The sequence below is a fragment of the Paramisgurnus dabryanus genome, chromosome 8 (assembly GCF_030506205.2).
Source record: "Paramisgurnus dabryanus chromosome 8, PD_genome_1.1, whole genome shotgun sequence".
NCBI classification, from domain to species: domain Eukaryota; kingdom Metazoa; phylum Chordata; class Actinopteri; order Cypriniformes; family Cobitidae; genus Paramisgurnus; species Paramisgurnus dabryanus.
The window spans coordinates 1,900,874-1,918,269 of NC_133344.1; the positions used below are offsets into that span (position 1 = coordinate 1,900,874).

Consider the following 17,396-nt stretch of genomic DNA (forward strand, 5'->3'; position numbering starts at 1 on the left):
TAATTCTAAATAAATAATAATGAATTTTTGTCTTCTTTTTTAGGCTTGATATTGATAACAAAAATAATGAAAATTCGACAGCATTAAAGATTTTAATAACTTAAAAACTTTATTTAAAGAAAACTACTGTGATCCATATCATTATCATGATATAAAATTTTGGTCATATTGCTCACCCCTAGCTATTATTATTATTATAATATTCATGTTATTAGTAACAGTTTTCAGAAATTAAAGATATGTTTTAAAAGCATTTAAAGGAAGTTTTTGTCAGAGCCCGTGTTATTCTTCATTTTGGCATCAAGCTTCATGTTTACAGCAGACACATATATCCGTTCAGTTATAATATCAGTTATCAGTCTGCTTGATCTGTAATATTGATCTCAAAAAACACCGACCCCTATGGTGCATGACGGCAAACAATAACAATAAAAAACATTTACACAAAATACTAATATAAGACTGGTAAATATAACATTTTCTCACTTATTTATCATCATCATTTTACTTATCTCACTTTAGTTTGATGGATTAGCATCTGTCAACTTGTTTCTACCTCATTAATTCTAAAAACATTGAGTCCAAAAATCTTCTTTTCCTTTTACTTAGGAATGAAGCCAAAACACAGAACTCAACTCCAAACCACTGGAGCAAAAGATCTGCTTTTATCCTTCAGCAGCAATAAAAGCAAAAATATTGTATTTTATGGATATCCTCTAGTCTGCTTTTATGTCTTTGGTGTTGAAAACAGATTGGAAATACCCAGAAAACATTTCATTTTTGGACAGCTGATATACTCAGGAGATCTGGAAGCAGATGAAGAGCAGACACATATTCATGAAGGACTAAAACAGATGTTCATTTGAACTCATGAACCTCGGGACAGCAGCTTATGTTTAAAATAAAGACTACAGAGAGTCCAGCGCATACTTATGTTCTTTATATATTGTATGACACATATATCACATCTCTACCTACATATATATTCTGTTATTGACTGGGTAAAATGTGTTTGTGTAGCTCAGTTGGTTACACACACGTACTGATCAAATGTGCCCACCTTCAATCCAATTTTTTTATGAACGCATGACTACAAACTAACCCAAAACTAAGACATGAACTTGAGCTTTGTATGGAAAGTTTTGTTTGTAAACGCACTCAAAGCGACAACAACACAAAAGACACAAAATGTTCCTGTGACAGCAGGGACCCACAAACACACCCGCCGCTCCCCCCTGGGTTAATAATAAAGTTTTTCAACTAAATTGGCTATACTAATCTCGCTCGACTCAGGGGACGTGAACGTTTAATGGCTTTTAATCTGGCGCGCCTCTACGGACGTTACAAACAACACAAAAACAACAATACGCCACAGCCAAGAGGATTTTACAGCACCGCCTTTAAATCGCTATTAGCCAATCACAGAGGAAAGGAGCTGTGTGTGAAGTACCTACTGGCTTATCGTTAAAACTTGTATCCACCATGACATAATCAAAACAACTGCGACTATAATTTACATATAGGTTGTTTAACAAGAACAATTAAATCACTTAAAGAGACGTCTCAGGGCTCCAGACTAACTTTTTTCACTAGGAGCACAGTGGCCCCCAACTGAAAATTTTAGGGGCGCAACCAGAAAATTTAGGGGCACACACCGTAAATCAACATGCTAACCAAATATTCACATTTCTACTAATTTCCACTGTATTACTAATAAATACTTGATGATAGATGCAGAAATTACAATGTGCTGTTTCAAATTCAGTGTCACATTTTATTGTGTACTTTTGGAAAAAAAGGTCAAATTTACTAGTTGCACATGTGCGACTGGACGTAAAATTCAGTGGCACACTCTCAAATTTTAGGGGCAAAATGCCACCATTTGGGGGCAGTCTGGAGCCCTGCATCTGGTTTATAGATTTATGGTATTTTTTTTTTATTATACAATTTGGCGTCTTTTCAGCTTGCGAGGCCTCATGGGACAATAAATTTTACATCACATACAGGACTTTAAAATGTAAATATGATGTGGGTCAAACTTTGACCCCTATTTTTACCTTTTATTTATTTACTTATGTTATTATACATGTTATAATGTATGTTTTTGTGACTTTTTGTTATAAGTCATATATTAAAAAATTCACACATCTTGTATCCAGTATTTTGTCTTTTAATTAGTCAAAACTCATTTTTATTTTTAATATTTAAAAAACAATTGCAAGAGACAAATATTATAGGTAAACTAAATGCATCCTTACATTGACTTAACATTGAAATCACTTGGCTTGTCGCCTCTACCGTGGCTGGTGTGAACACAGCATTAAACTTCTTTTGTTTATAACGGTTTAACTTTCATAAATTGTTACATTTCAAGTATGCACAATATAATGATTTACCTATATTTTATTTATTTACTTATATTATTATATATGTTGTAATGTGTGTTGTTTTTGTTACTTTTTGTTATAGGTCATACAGTATATTAAAAACATGCATTTTCAAAAAAGATTCACACATCTTGTATCGAGTATTTTGCCCGGATACAGAAAACTAATTTTCATTTTTAATAAAAAAAAAAAAATAGCAAGAGCCAAATATTTAAGGTAAACTATGAACATTGCACAAAGAAGACTCTTATGCTGGATTCACACCAAATGCGTTAGAGGCAGTAAAAACGCACTATTCGCACGTAGTTGGACGCTTGAACATTTTGAGTTTACTTGCTTCATTCGCACGTGAAAGCCCCACTTGAAATTATAGTCATTTAAGACATTTACGTGGAAATTCGAGTCATGGGAGTAGAGCTGTAATCGGGCCTTAAAAGTTAGGCCCGAAATGTCCGGAGCCCGACAGAATGCAGCCCGAACCCGAACGTACATTTAGATTGACAGCTATTTAAAAGCCCGAACCCGTTTACAGCCCGACATTATTTAAATGTGGGCACACACACAGCTTTTGTCAAGAATGATAAATTTACACAGGTTTTAACATTATTTATTCATGACTAATAATCTACACGTCACTTGGAAGTTGAAACAAAGAAATAAAATAAGTCATCTGTAACATTGCAACATCTCATTCTAAATAGGCTTATGCAATACACTATAAATATGCCAATAAAATTATTCTTTCTTAACGAATTAAATTAAGATAATACATTCTGAATTAAGATGGGTATTTGGCAATAACGAAATTAAGAGTCAGGCTCCGCGGGATTTGCGTCGGCACTTCTCTCCATTACTGCCAACATTAGTCTATATCCTCTGTCTAAATTATGTATTTAAGACTTGATTCATATTTAGTTATACATTGAAAAACCTACTCACCAAGATTAGACTACATGTTTTTGATGAGGAAAATCATTAAATCCAATCCACTGTAAATGAATTCAGCGCGATCCTGCGCTACTGATTGAACTTGACCGCTCATTTACCTCACAAAGCCGGAGCGCAAGCCCGAGCCCGCCCCGAGCTCGTGTAAAATGTTAGAAAGGAAGCCCGAACCCGCCCGAGCCCGTCGGGTCCCGACGGGTCCCGTCGGGTTCGGGCAAAGATCTTCAGCTCTACATGGGAGGGGCATCTGTGACTTCGCTCTCTTCCTGTAATCACGTCACTACTTGAGCAAGCTCCTGATTTTCCGCAAAAGTTCAGATTTTTCTATTTGCTCGTTTCCCGCTGCAACCCTCAATTTGCGTCAATTCACGTGTACCGCGCTGCACTAAACCCCTCATTCGCGTCGCGAGACCTCCAGACACGCAAACACGTCTTAACATTGACTTAACATTGAAATCACTCGCGCTTGATGCCTCTACCGCGGCTGGTGTGAACGCAGCATTAAACTTCTTTGGTTTATAATGGTTTACATTTCATAAATTGTTACATTTCAAGTATTCACATTATATAATCAGTCTTCTCTTGATGACTAAAATTGCACTTCATGTTTTCTTTTTTAATATTTTAAAGATATATAGGCTAAACATTGTACACCACAATCGGATGTGACTGTCATAGTTCGCCCCCTAGTGGCAGTCTTAATGAAATTTCAGTTTATCCATGCCAACATGAGAGAGAAGCTCATTCCAGCACAAGAGCCTTTAATCTACGAATATATTTATACTTAATAATTTACTTATTATTATTCAGTTATCAATCGTTTTAAAGGATTCAAATGTTACTGATAAAGTTAAACAAAAAAGGATTAATAATCTTCACTTTGCACACAGTGTTTTAATTGATCACACGCATTTGGCCCGAAGGCCACCAGTTGACTAACCCTGACATACACACTTAAAAATCTAGCCAAAAGTAGTCATTTTCAACTGTTTTTCGAATACTATGAATTTGCACATACTACTTATGTCGCATACTAATTTATAGAAGTAATAATCTTGACCTCTGACCTTGAGTCTATAGGGGCATCACATTATACCAACAAAGACAAGCTGATTTCTTCTTTGTTATTTCTCAGTGTCTATACTCAGAACAGCATACATCAATTCAGCTTGTCCTTATTCAGCAGTGTGTACACGTGTGCATAATAAAAAAAAATGTGAGCAAACCTTTCGTTTGAACAATAAAACTGTAAACCACAAATGCAGGTTTGATTCCCAGTGAACCAATATAATGATATAATGTATAGTTAAATGCTGTAAGTCACTGAGTAAAATCATCTGACAAATGAATAATTGTAATGCATATATTAACAATATGCCAATATTTAATTTTAAACGCATTTAGACAGACAGAAAGATAGATAGAGACAGACAGATATATCACCTGAAGTTTGGGGCGGAGGCCCACTCCAGTGCCAAACACGCCAGATCAACAGTTGCGTAGACCAACAGGAAAAATATAGTGACAATACTCGCAATAGTGTTCAACTTCCCTGAGAATAAAACCAGCTAGAGAGAGAGAGAGAGAGAGAGAGAGAGAGAGAGAGAGAGAGAGAGAGAGAGAGAGAGAGAGAGAGAGAGAGAGAGATTAATTGGTCATCAATAAGTCCACGGTTCAATGTGACCTCTACAAACACTTCACACTTTTCATCTGTGGCTTTACTCCAAACGTGATCTCGCTCGCTCATCTGCTGCTTAGAGAATAAATCTGTTTTATAATCCCAACTAAAATAATAAAACCTCGTGAGGGACTCGTTTGAATCGCATACACATAAAAGACTCATTTATAACTGATTCTAATACAGTTTGATATAAATATATGGTTAAGATAAGATTGTGTTATGATATCTGCAATCCTGCATTAGATTTTGCTGAAATAAAGCAGCGGTGACTACCTCAGATCTTCAGATGCATTTAAATGCAGTCTATGGAGTCTTATAAGGAGATTTTGGAGCACAGCCATTATTTCACTTTATTTTATACAGCACTTAACTAAAGCACACACGGTCTGTGACAGGTAGGTGTGTGTTTGTGTGTGTGTTATTAAGACATTGAGCATTATCCCTCATATTTAGTGTTCCTCTTTTTAAGAGCATCATATATAACATTAACACTCATTTAACTGGTGAGGATAAATTGTGCTTTTATGAGGCGGAGAGCAGCGGGCACAATGCGATTCAAACTCAATGCAACAGGCCAGGGTCAAACATTACAACCTGAGGAAAAGTGTCACCTGATATAACTTTCAACATTTATCTGCTCACTCATCATCTGTTCGTATGCAATACAAGTGCATTATGGGAAAACTGACTTCACTAATCTTACCAAAAATACTGTTATATCATAATAACTTGATTTTGGTATAAGTAGATAAGTGTATTAGTGTAATATACTGTATGAGAGATCTTACATCACAGTTGTGTGTGCGTGCGTGCAAGCAAGCGTATAAAGCATAAGTAGGGGTTATTTCAAGTTTAATAGTGAACATCAGTCTGTGTAACATCACTCATAAGTACAGGTCAAAAGTGTGTATGTGCGTGTGTGTGTTAAAGGTTGTGTCATTGTGTTCTTCAAAACTAATGAAGGCAATTTTTCTGTAATCTGGGAGTCTTTACATCAATCAGAGACTAACAACTCCATGACAGAAAGAGAGAGAGAGAGAGACAGAAAGAGACTAGGTGCATTTCCATTGCACATATGCCCAAAACTTTAGCGTTGTTTTCTAAATGTCGACATTAGACTATTGCAAAATGACAGCGTTTCCATTAATCAATGATGTGCAACTGAAACTTTTTCAATCATCGCATGGACTGATGTTGGTAGGTTTACTTATATCACATCCACTGCACTAGACATTATTTTTAACCAAAGACGACGTAAGAGTATTATCCAAACATTATTGGCAATATTAGGGCGGTCAAGTGCAAAAATCAATCACTTTGTGATAAAAGCATCAAATTTGGTAGAAAGGCTCACAAAAGGGGTCTGATCAGATTTAGGACCCTAATCGCTCAAAAGTTGGCCCCCATTGTTTCAAAATGTCCACCAAATATGGATGTCATAATGGGAAAATGAATTAGAAGCTGCCAACATATTTCACCATAAATAGATGTAAATATGAGCACCCTTTCACATAGAAAGTCTTTAAACTTTAAAATATAAGATATGTTTAAAAAAATGAAAATGGCCGCCAAATATGGATTTCATAATGTTATAATGGATAGATGACAGAAATTACCGTATTTTTCGGTCTATAACGGTACATTCACACGGGGCGCAAGCGTTAACGCTTAACGGAAGGCTTGTCTGAAGCGTGGCCAACAGCCAATCACAGTGGCCGCAATACATGCTCTGGTCTTCCATAAACGTAATTGGCTGGCTCTGCCTAGGTTATTTGCATAAGGCAATCTGATTGGCTGACGCACACGTTGCCACTTGAAAAGTTGAGAAATGTTCAACTTCTGCCACAAGCAATGGCAGTGATGCGGCGCCGACGGATCCACAATTCAGTTTGCCAACGCTTGACGTCACCCATTAAAAGTGAATGGGAAGCGTCAACGCTTAAGCCCCGTGTGAATGTACCGTAAGCCACTTTTTTTTCATAACTTGGCTGGTGCTGCGTCTTATAGTCAGGTGTGCCTTGTAAGTCAGTATGAATAAATTTTGACATTTATTAGGGAAGAGACAACATTACAGTCTACAGCCGCAAGAGTCCGCCATATGCTGCTTCTGTATTTATTTAACTCAATGGATTCAGTGATGCGGATTGACGAGTCTGCGAACTTCACGCTAGTTGGCTTGTTCGGTTAATTTAGACTATTCAATCTTCCAGGTAAGTTCTGTCTGCTATGGTTTATCGTTTAAATAACTGATAATATTACTTTTAACGTACAGACATCTATTCAGCCTGATGTTCTGTCTGCTATTGTTTAGTTGAATAATTTGCCTTTCCAGATTAAATTTTCTTATCTTTGGCTTTGATTTTGTGAAATAATTTTCTAAATAAAAGCGACGTATAGACCACTGTGACTTATATGTGTTATTTTGTCTTAATAACGCATTTTTGAATGATGCGGCTTATACTCCGGTGCGGCTTATAGTCCGGAAAATACGGTAATAAATAAAAAAGTTGCACATTTGATCATTAATCAATCCAGTTCATTTTTAAACAAAAAGAAAAAGAGGTTATTGTGATTTCTATTAGAAATTATGTACTTTTTAAATGTGTATTTATATATGTAATATTAAATTGTGTGCATATACTAATACGCATCATTTTTAATTGGTAGTTTGTCAGTGACTCCTCCTTATTCAGTCAGTAGGTTTCATCTTGTGGTGGTCACAGTTGAATATTATTCACATAAAATTTAGGGAACTGGTGGGATGTTTTACTCTTGACTACACATAAGATAAAGGCAAAGTCAGTTGAATGTGTTTCTCACTGTATAGGCTAATACTGTACACATAATCAAACTCAGACAGCCTTAATATCAAATTTTATGGCTTTTATCGCTAAGTGATCGATTCTGATGAAAATCTGTTCTTAGCTGCCCAAACGTAGCTTCAATAGCTGCATTTCCATTGCAGATTTGCACATTACTTTAGCATTATTTTCTAAATGTCAACAAAAGACTATTGCGAAAAATATGGCGTTTCCATTAATCGATGATATGCGACTGAAACATAGTTTTACTTCTCAAGATAAGTCATTACAAACATCACGTCGACTGATGTTGGTAGATTTACTAATATCACATCCACCGCACTAAGCATTATTTTTAACCAAAGGAGACGTAAGAGTATTATCCAAACATTCATGCCAAGGAAATCCTCTTATATTTTGGAGCAGACACATATATTCTGGCAGCCGCGTCATCTTCAAATAATGATCAGGGGTCTCATTTATAAAACACGCAAAAGTTGTGATCTATAAAAAAACTAAATTGACAGGAGACTGTGCTTGAAGGATGGGATCTGAGGATGATTCATGTACGTACACTTGCAGGTGATATGTGAGTGTAAAAGTTTTTTGTGATATATGGGAGTTTTTGTGAAATTGATGTGTTTCCAGTGGTCGGGTTTTTAATTCACAATGCCAATTTGCGCAATTTAAAGATAATGGAAATGCAGCTAATGATAGACAGAGAGAGAGAGAGAAAGAGAGAGAGAGACTGGAGGGTATAGAGAACGAAATGGACAGAAATCAAATGTATTATAAAATTAAGAACTCTGCAGGGAATAAGATTATGAATATGCAAATTGAGTTAAAGATTATATTACAGTTCTCACATTATAATCAAGACAGGAATACTGACTTTAGATGAATTACAATGAACTACAAAGAGATAAATGATCTAAAAACTGATGCAACACAAACATCAGACTGTGAATGAGATGAATACACAACTCTTTACCTGCACAAGAAACCAAGAGATGAGGACAGACGTCCAGGGATTCCCACTGCCTGATGTACGTTTGGCTGGAGACAGAGCTCGTCCTGACAGACAGACAGACAGACAGACAGAGAGTAAACTAATGTGAAAGTGAAGAACTCAATATCTCATATTTTCACATTATTCAAGAGCAGAATCACATTATTAACAGCTGAAGGTCAGATGACAGCAGGAGAATCAATCACTCTTACATCCATGAAAATATTCATCCATCATATGACAAACTAGCACACAAACCTCCGCATATTTAACATGATGAACACATGCGCACACACACATTAATATTATTATCTCATTTTCAATAGAGGCGACATTTAGAGGTTTTGCATTTGAGCTCCTCATATGTGATCCTATAAGCATCAATAAATCAAATTACATTAACCTATTTTGTATTTATTTGTGTAATGACATTATTTACATGACAATTATTACAAAAAATACTAAAACACAATCATTTTATTTCAGAATTATACTGTTAAACTACCAACAACTAATCACATGTATAAATAAAAATCACAACAATGAGGGAAAATGTCCAATAATTTACATTAAAATAATAACACAATGCAAAGGCTAAATTTATTTCTGGGCTGTCAAGTGAATAATCACAAATTTTTATATATTTTATATTATTGATATAGAAAACATTCTTATATAAATTCTTACACTTATACATGTATGTGTGAATTTATTTAAGCATAAAAAATACACAAGGTACAAACTTTTATTTTGTATGCGATTAATCACGATTAATCATTTAAAAGCCCTAATTTCTTCATTTGATTTATTTATGTTGAAGTGAAATTTGATCTGTATGTTCTCTATCTATGCTCTCAATAATTTACATTAAAAAAATAACACAATGCAAAGGCTAAATGTATTTCTTTTAGGACTGTCAAGTGAATAATCACGATTAATCGCATACAAAGTAAAAGTTTGTGGGCATAATATGTGTGTGTGTGTGTGCACTGTGTTTAATTATGTATATATTACATATAAATACACAAACATTCAAATGTATATTTCAGAAACATTTACATGTGTGTGTGTGTGTGTGTGTGTGTGTGTGTGTGTGTGTGTGTTCGTGCATATATGTATTATTTTTATATATTTTATATTATTGATATAGAAAACATTTTTATATAAATTCTTACACTTATACATATGTATGTGTGAATTTATTTAAGCATAAAAAATACACAAGGTACAAACAAACAAATACAAACTTTTATTTTGTATGCGATTAATCACGATTAATCATTTAAAAGCCCTAATTTCTTCATTTGATTTATTTATGTTGAAGTGAAATTTGATCTGTATGTTCTCTATCTATGCTCTCAATAATTTACATTAAAATAATAACACAATGCAAAGGCTAAATGTATTTCTTTTAGGACTGTCAAGTGAATAATCACGATTAATCGCATACAAAGTAAAAGTTTGTGTGCATAATATGTGTGTAATTATGTATATATTACATATAAATACACAAACATTCAAATGTATATTTCAGAAACATTTACATGTGTGTGTGTGTGTGTGTGTGTGTGTGTGTGTGTGTGTGTGTTCGTGCATATATGTATTATTTTTATATATTTTATATTATTGATAAATACTTTGCTGCCCTAAAATGTTTTGTTGAATCAACTCGGATTTACAAGTCACTTCAACTTACTATTATTTATCTTGACTAAAGATGAGTTGTTATAACTACAGGTGAGTTGTTATAACTTATAAAATATAGTTGAGAAAAGTCAACTTAATTTTATAAGTTGTGACAACTCATTTCTGTTGACATGACTTGTAAATTTGAGTTGATTTAACAAAAAATTTTAAGGCAGCAAAGTATTTTTTACAGTGTACTTATAGATGTATGTATGATTTAAAATGACCCAAATAATGACCCTTAATTGGTTATTGTTAATCAACCATGTTGAAACAACCCAGCAGTTGGGTTAAAACAACCCATTATTTGGGTCACTTTAACCCAGAAATGTGTTCTGTCCTATAGTTACCCAGCCCAGGGTTAAAAACAACCCAATATTTTTAGAGTGTATGCGATTAATCGCGATTAATCATTTAACAGTCCTAATTTCTTTATTTAATTTATGTTGAATTGAAATATGATCTGCATGTTCTCCATCTATGTTCTTGACATCTTTCTCATCATTCATCATTTCACAGACAGTATATTATTTGCTATGAATAAACTTACACACTTGTGTAAATGAAGTTTTGTGAGTTACAGATGTGATGTTTTTATAGTTGTACTCACCGAACAGATCGTCTCGAGCCAGAGCGTACAGAATACGAGACGCTCCGATCAGATTGCTCATAGCAGCGGACAGCGTGGAGGAATAAACACCGACTGTCACGAGAGGACCCCAGACATTTATATCTCTGAGAAAACTATAATCCTTCTGCAAAAGGACTCTGAGAAACAAAACAGACAGAGAAACAAACATATTTATTAATGCATTATAGCTATCTCTAAGTTTTGATCAATGCTTCCGCAATATTTACTCAAGAAGTTCTTTACTTGTTTTTAGTTTCAGAGTCACTCGCATTGCATGTGAAACATATTGAATATACAGTAAATGATTTTAATGTGCAAACTATAATCTATTAAATCATAATCTTTAGTGTATTAATCTGAAATCTATAAAGGCATCTGTGAAGTTGAAACGCACTTTATACAAACATTAAAGAACTGTCCAGCTCATATTTCATTCTGAAAAACTAAAATGAAGAAATAAGACATTATATTCTGCATAAATGAATCGGTTTCATCCTGACATTATTTTCATGACTATTAACTGCAAATCCCCCAACCTAAACCTCCTTAACGTAACCTGGCTGAAATCTTCTCTATAAATAACAAACACAAGTCAATTTTAACAGAAGGAAATGACTTTATAATGTGAAATGATTGAAAACACGAGTCACATGTTTCTTTTGGTTGGCGTCTTTGTCTTTCCGCACATCTCTTTGTGTGTTTGAAACTCGACTCACGCATTCTTCAGCCTGAGTGATTTTAATAGCATCATTGCAGCTCTATTAACTATTATACAGACCAACCACACATCTGAACACACAATTATTTCACTAAAAGAGTGCCTGTCTCTCTCGCTTTCTCTCTATCGCACACACACACACAAAGCAAGTTAACAACTCTGCACAAAATAGAAAATGTCAGTCGTCCATCCATGCGAGCATCTATCTGACCGTGTGTGTAGCTGACGGCAGCGCTCGATAACTTTTATTAGGTATTAATTTTGGTGGCAGGGGGCGAATGAATCTAAATACTGACAGGTGCAAACAAACAAAACTATAAGAAACATCATGCAACAGAGACCGACAAACAGAGAGAGAGAGAGACAGAGAGAGAGAGAGAGAGAGAGAGAGAGACAGATGTGTCATTTGGCCCTCAGTATTGATCGCATTCAGTTGAATGGGTTTTTGGTTAAGGTGTGTGGTGTGTGTGCTATAGGAATGAAATGAATTCTGGTAACTTGAAAGAGGAGAAAGATGAGATCAAACTAAAACACAAGTTAAACAGAGCGAGATGAGTCACCATATTGACATTGATCTTACTAGTTAACCGTAGTTAAGAGCATAACCCACAGCAGCAGTTTCTGACCGTAACAGCTGTGACTGGAGGTTATTTTAATAATCAGACAAATATGCATCAATTATTCTGAAAAGTTGAATTTTTAAAACAAAATGACAGAGCGACACCTGTTTAAAGTTGATCGACTCAGCAAAGTCAATTTTGAGAAAATCAAGTTAAAGATTTTTGAAGGACCATCAGTGCATCCATACCTTAAAATCACTAATAGATAAAACTTATAGATTAAGCACACAAAGTCAAAAACAATTATTATAGGAATTAGGAAAAAATATATGCAAACCTTTTCCTTTCTTTAGTTGTTTGATTAATATTGAGACAGCTTTAAGATCTACTGTAATGCAAGGATCTAATATAATCTTACACATCAGATATTTTTCCCCAAGAGTTAACCAAACATTCACTTAAGACATAATAGATTATTTCTGCGTGAATTCTTGTCAAAACAAATATTTTTAAAACTGTAATTCTGTGTAGATTTATATATATCGTGGTAGCATGCTTGTGCGTCTGTGTGCATGCTTCAGATCTGTCAGTCAGCGCGAGTAAGATTGTTTTCGAGTCTTGACGCTCTTAATAACTCTTTAAACATCAATCAAGTCCTAAACTTTATTTACACCTTTGTATATGTTAAGCATTTAGAACCGTCAGGCCCGGTGCCACAAAGGGGGTGAAAGGGGGGCAAGGCCCCCCAGAAAAAATAACTGTGCCCCCAGTTTTCTTAGACAGAGAGCTAAATTTTGTTATAAACTTTGAAATAACAATTTATTTAATAACATGTATAACTGCATTTATCCAATGACTCAAAGACCTGTTAGTCTGCCTTTAAAATGTCCACCTCGACTCCATTTATTATCCCAAATTAGATCCACCTGTTTGAGGTCATTAGCTGCATAAAGACACCTGTCCACCCCATGTTATAATCAGTAAGAATCCAACTACTAACATGGTCAAGATCAAAGAGCTGTCCAAAGACACTAGAGACAAAATTGTACACCTCTACAAGGCTGGAAAGGACTACAGGGAAATTGCTTAGCAGCTTGGTGAAAAAGGTCCACTGTTGGAGCAATCATTAGAAAATGGAAGAAGCTTAACATGACTGTCTATCTCCCTCGATCTGGGGCTCCATGCAAGATCTCACCTCGGGGTCTCAATGATCCTAAGAAAGGTGAGAAATCAGCCCAGAACTACACTGGAGGAGCTGGTCAATGACCTGAAAAGAGCTGGGACCACCGTTTCCAAGGTTACTGTTGGTAATACACTAAGATGTCATGGTTTGAAATCATGCATTCCCCTGCTTAAACCAGCACATGTCCAGACCCGTCTTAAGTTTGTCAATGACCATTTGGATGATCCAGAGGACTCATGGGAGAAAGTCATGTGGTCAGATGAGACCAAAATATAACTTTTTGGTCATAAATCCACTAAATGTGTTTGGAGGAAGAAGAATGATGAATACCATCCCAGGAACACCATCCCTACTGTGAAGCATGGGGGTGGTAGCATCATGCACATGAGACAGGGCGACTGCACTGTATTAAGGAGAGGATGACCGGGTCCATGTATTGCGTGATTTTGGGGAACAACCTCCTTCCCTCAGTTAGAGCATTGAAGATGGGTCGAGGCTGGGTCTTCCAACATGACAATGACCTGGAGCACACAGCCAGGATAACAAAGGAGTGTGTTTTTTTAGATTATGTCTCTCACAGTGGATATGCACCTACGATGACAATTTCAGACCCATCCATGATTTCTAAGTGGGAGAACTTGCAAAATAGAGTGTTCAAATACTTATTTTCCTCACTGTATAATGTTTGGGTTATACTGAATTTCTTCATCATATCTAACCACATGTATGAGCACATGAGTATTTATTATAAGAAACTGTGGACAAACATCATTCTCCACATTCGGTGGCCTCCACCAAAATGATTCTTATTAGTATTAAATTGTGGAGTATTATCATGATTGTTGTTACAGTCAACCACAGAAAAAACCCTCCATTAAAAAACTATTTTGGTGATATTCTGTGAGCGCCAGCAACACGTGTGATGTCCAGAGTTGCCACTGTGATGCAAATGAGCCGTGAACACCAATGGTAGCAGAGACATTACAGCTCACGTGACTCGTGAGATGCCAAATATAGCCTGGACAGAGAAGTTCACATTACGTATTCATGAATGCAAACTTAAACTGGACTTTGTGTGTTATACGCATTTCACACGCAGACTCTTTACATCTGATCAGAAGCTATGAGCAGCGATGGCATGAAGGCATCCAGCGGCGTAAACGTTCATTCTGATGAAGGGTAGAGACGCCCGGCGATGGGCGAGAGAGTAAATGAGACAGAGTGAGAGATGTTTCACCAGTTAAGTGCTCCTGTGAGAGCACTCCAGCAGAATCATTTAAAAAAATCAATAAGTAACAAAGCCCCGCTGACATCACTCCATCTCAAACACACCTCACTGCAGCGACTCCATCACCTCATCTTTACATACTCAACTTACATACATTTATCATTCACAAACACACCACCCCATAAAACATTAGTTATGTATAAACATGCTGTAAAAACTAATAACACCTTTAACTATTGACACTAAACCGCAGAAACTTTGGTCATCGCCCATTTAGAGCCAGGACAAAAAACAAGATGTTATGGTAACAGTTTATAATAAGGGTTCATGAATCATGATGAACTAAAACCTAAATTAATTCTTACTTAAATATAAAGTGAAGCTGAGTTAAGGCCATGCACCAATCATAAACTAATGAAGATTCATCATTAACTACAACATGACCCAACACATGAATTTATTGTTAATAAATACATTAACTAACAACTAAAAAAACATGTCATGGTGTAGTTAAAGAACTCTATTTCATTGCTAAAAACAACATTATAATACAATGTGTTTGTGTGGTTTAGGGTTAAAACGCATTATTTTCCAAATATTGTACATTTTTGTAGCTACAGATTTCACTATCTTCCTGAAACTCACGGATTTAAAAACTGTCCTTGATTGGCCAGCTAACCTGTACGTTGTGATTGGCTTGAATTTCCTCTGATGTCAGCCGGAAATGTGACGCTCCTTACCATGTTTGAAAGATTCGCTTGCAATGCTAATAGGAGTTAACTTACAGGATGTGAGTCTGAAGCGGGAGGAATTATGATAATGTCGGTCGATAACTCGCGTCATCCTTGTGTGTAAGTGTGTATTAGTTCATGTTAACGATGTGCAAAAGGTACAAACCTCAAAGTATACTATGACGCGAGTTATAGTCTCCAACGTAAATCTCTTTTCTTGGACTACAACAAACTCATGGATTGTAGGCAACATTGTAGTTTACTTCCTGGGATTGGTGATGTAGTAAAGACCGACATTATCATAATTTCTCCCGCTTCAGACTCACAGCCTGTAAGTTAACTCCTGTGAGCATTGCATTGTGAGCAAATCTTTCAAACATGGTAAGGAGCGTCACATTGTATTATACCAAATACACAAAAGAAGTTTTTTTAGCAATGAAATAGGTGCTCTTTAATGACGACGCTTCATTAGTTTATTAGGAATGCATGCCTCAACTCAGCATTAGTTCATGTTTAAGTAAAAATACATTTATGTCTTAGTTCATTATGCCAATATTATATATTTTTTGTTTAAAAACTAGACTTATTTTCTTAGGTTATTTTGCTCATCAACAAAATGCATCATGATTTAAGAATTTTTAGAAATGTATTCTGAAAATAAGACAAAAATACTAAATAAGAAAGTCATATATATATATTTTATAAGAATATAAGAATTTACTGTTATTTTCATTCAGATGTCCAGGAACGTTAAGAATGATTGATGTTTACTTATCTAAATGAAAACATTCCAGAGACTTCTATAGAGCACTTGTTATAAATACTATTACCCAACCCTAACCCTCACACTAATCCTAACCTTAACCTAAAATGCATTCTGCATTTTTACAATTACAATTTTTTTATATACTATATTTTTAAAGCATTTTTACAACTGAGCATGACCCAAAAGGTTTGTTATTTTGCTCACTTTTAGATACAAATTTATTCCAAAAATAATAGTTAAGTAGACACAAACACACTCACTGACTGTGTTAAAGAATACAAGCTGAGCATCTCTTCCTCAAACTTCACCCGTTTTAAATCTCAGTCACACACGGAGAGCTCTGAAAGTTAACCATATGTTTTTATAGTACATCAAATTCTATGCTATTTAAAAAGAGCAATTTCTTCTGGTATAAAACTGTTGAAGATTTCATATATTTCAGCAGTTCTTTATTCTATTTAAGCATCAGTCTCCAATGTTCCTAATGGTTCTGTTATGACCCTGCTGTAAGTTTAAACATCATATACTGCCACCTGGAGTTAGACTGCAGTACTGCACTGATCTCGGCTTATAGCTGAAAACACTCTGTTTTTCCACTTGATTAAGTAAATTAATCTTTAATGTACAACCTCCCATCTCTGTTGTCATGGTAACGAGCAGGGGGTCTCCACGGCGATCAGCATTTGGCATTTAGAATCGACAGTGATGAGACACTGACTGATGGTTTTAATAATAACAAAAACAATGTATTTTTAATCTCACAGTCAATGTAATATAATTTTATTTCTATAATCAACACACACGTGCCTCAACCTTCACTAACACACACACACAAACTCTCTTTCTCTCATTCAGAACAGATAAACTCTTCACTCAATCATAACAGGCTTCAGGGTTTCCTGTACTTTTTATTCCTATACGTGTTAAATAAAACCAACATCGAACAAACTTAAGACAATCTCTTGATCTAAATGACCTGTAAGGATTTATGCAGCAATAAGAAGAGCAAGCTGTGTTTAGCTGTAAGCAGAAATCATCTGGGTTTACTAGATTTAAACTTTTTGCAGAAT

The 17,396-nt window shown here is 35.3% G+C and overlaps 1 protein-coding gene across 2 annotated transcripts in view; it reads right to left on the bottom strand.

Annotated features, from left to right (window-relative positions):
- Positions 1-17,396, bottom strand: part of LOC135770648 (zgc:153039) — a 32,644-nt gene that overhangs the window by 8,724 nt on the left and 6,524 nt on the right. For both annotated transcript variants that reach the window (XM_065280316.2, XM_065280320.1), the window contains 3 exons: positions 11,120-11,277; positions 8,806-8,888; positions 4,776-4,900 (listed from right to left, as the gene is read on the bottom strand). In XM_065280316.2, coding sequence (XP_065136388.1) covers positions 4,776-4,900; positions 8,806-8,888; positions 11,120-11,277 — 366 coding nt within the window. The remainder of the gene's footprint in view (positions 1-4,775; positions 4,901-8,805; positions 8,889-11,119; positions 11,278-17,396) is intronic.